This window comes from Poecilia reticulata, unplaced genomic scaffold (assembly GCF_000633615.1).
Source record: "Poecilia reticulata strain Guanapo unplaced genomic scaffold, Guppy_female_1.0+MT scaffold_224, whole genome shotgun sequence".
NCBI classification, from domain to species: Eukaryota; Metazoa; Chordata; class Actinopteri; order Cyprinodontiformes; family Poeciliidae; genus Poecilia; species Poecilia reticulata.
Genome location: NW_007615025.1, coordinates 292,599 through 294,014, shown reverse-complemented (window position 1 = coordinate 294,014; position 1,416 = coordinate 292,599). Strand labels below are relative to the sequence as shown.

The 1,416-nt window shown below is 49.5% G+C and overlaps 1 protein-coding gene across 1 annotated transcript in view; it reads right to left on the bottom strand.

Moving 5' to 3' along the window:
- The window catches only part of LOC103460301 (Fc receptor-like protein 3), a 2,918-nt gene extending 1,680 nt beyond the window's left edge, over positions 1-1,238 (bottom strand). Inside the window, exons 1-3 of the mRNA XM_008402403.2 lie at positions 1,133-1,238; positions 695-949; positions 373-621 (exon numbers count right to left, since the gene is read on the bottom strand). Coding sequence (XP_008400625.1) covers positions 373-621; positions 695-949; positions 1,133-1,190 — 562 coding nt within the window. The 5' untranslated portion in view covers positions 1,191-1,238. The remainder of the gene's footprint in view (positions 1-372; positions 622-694; positions 950-1,132) is intronic.
- Positions 1,239-1,416: the final 178 nt, after the last annotated feature.

The window sequence follows — 1,416 nt, the reverse complement described above, 5'->3', positions numbered from 1 at the left end:
CACATCATGCTAACAAACCATGCTAACACATCATGCTATCACATCATGCTAAGCCCTTCCTGTTCTCCTCTAAACCATCCAGCTGTGCTCTACAGGAAGTGGAAGTGTCATGCTCTGGTCTGACTTCCTGCTGATTCCTCAGGATCTTCTTTGACTCGTTCTGAGCTCCGTCTAACAGCAGCTCTTTATGCTACCGTCTCTTTAAATGAGGCTCAAGGACACTTCACTGTGTGGCAGGGAGGGACTGGAACCAGCCTCTAAAGTTTTGAGACTGGTGGAAGAAATCACAAAAGTACCTTAAAAGAAGGTCAGAAGAAGAAATTTGGGTTGAGGTCACGACCCTGTGGGACGCCACGCTTCAGATTACCAGACCTTCCACAGAGATCCAGCTGGATGGAGACTCTCCATCCTGACCGCTGATGCTGCACTGGTAGAGGCCTTCATCAGAGCTGGAGACATGGAGGAGGGTCATGTGACCTGAWGRYYCATYRCCAATGAAGGAGCCATCTTTATAGAAAGCAGCTGGGAGGTTGTGGGCTGGACTCTTTGCTCTGCAGCTCAGAGTGACGTCATCTCCCTCCATCACAGGGAGGACAGGACTCTGCAGGATCACTGATCCACCTCAACACAGAGACAAACTACAGCATTTCATCCATTTCCACACAGCAACACTAACTCCACAGTCTGATCTTACCAGAGACAGAGAGCTGGATGCTGCTGCTGCTGCTGGGGGAGGATCCAGATGTGGACTCACACCAGTACACACCAGAGTCTAATGGGAAGATGTGACTGACCTCACAGGAGGAACCAGCTGGTTCCCCCCAGTCCTCACACTCAGTCCTGGTGTCTGTGGTCGTGTTTCTCCTCACAGTCCATCCAGCAGAGCAGATCATAGAAACCTTTTCTCCTTCAAAGAACTGAGATCTGCTGGGACTCAGAGTCAGAGCAGCTGGAGGGAAACAGGAACCATCAGTCTGGACAGTGAAGAACTTTCTGGACTGAAAAACGTTTTGTTCTGGACTCGACTCAGCAGGTCGAGTCCAGAAGACAAGAAATGAGTCAATGAAGCTTCAGGACTTCATGAGTTTCTGATGCCAACAGGAGTTAAGATGAAGAGGAAATCATTACCCACCGTTGTTGGTTCTGTGGCTCAGTGATGAGGTCATTGATGAGGTCATTGATGAGGTCATCACTGGAGATCAGAACAACAGTTTTAAACATGATTTGAAACTGAAAGTCCAGTAGACTCAGTTCTATTGGAACCAGAACTTCATCATCTGCTCCGTCTCCAGCTGCTGTGGTTCTTATACTGTCGTTTCCCTCAGTGGTTCTTGGTGCAGCGCCCCCACAGGCCAGGAGGGGAACAGGTTGGTTTGACTCAGAACCACAGCAGCTGGAGGTGGAGCAGATGTTCTG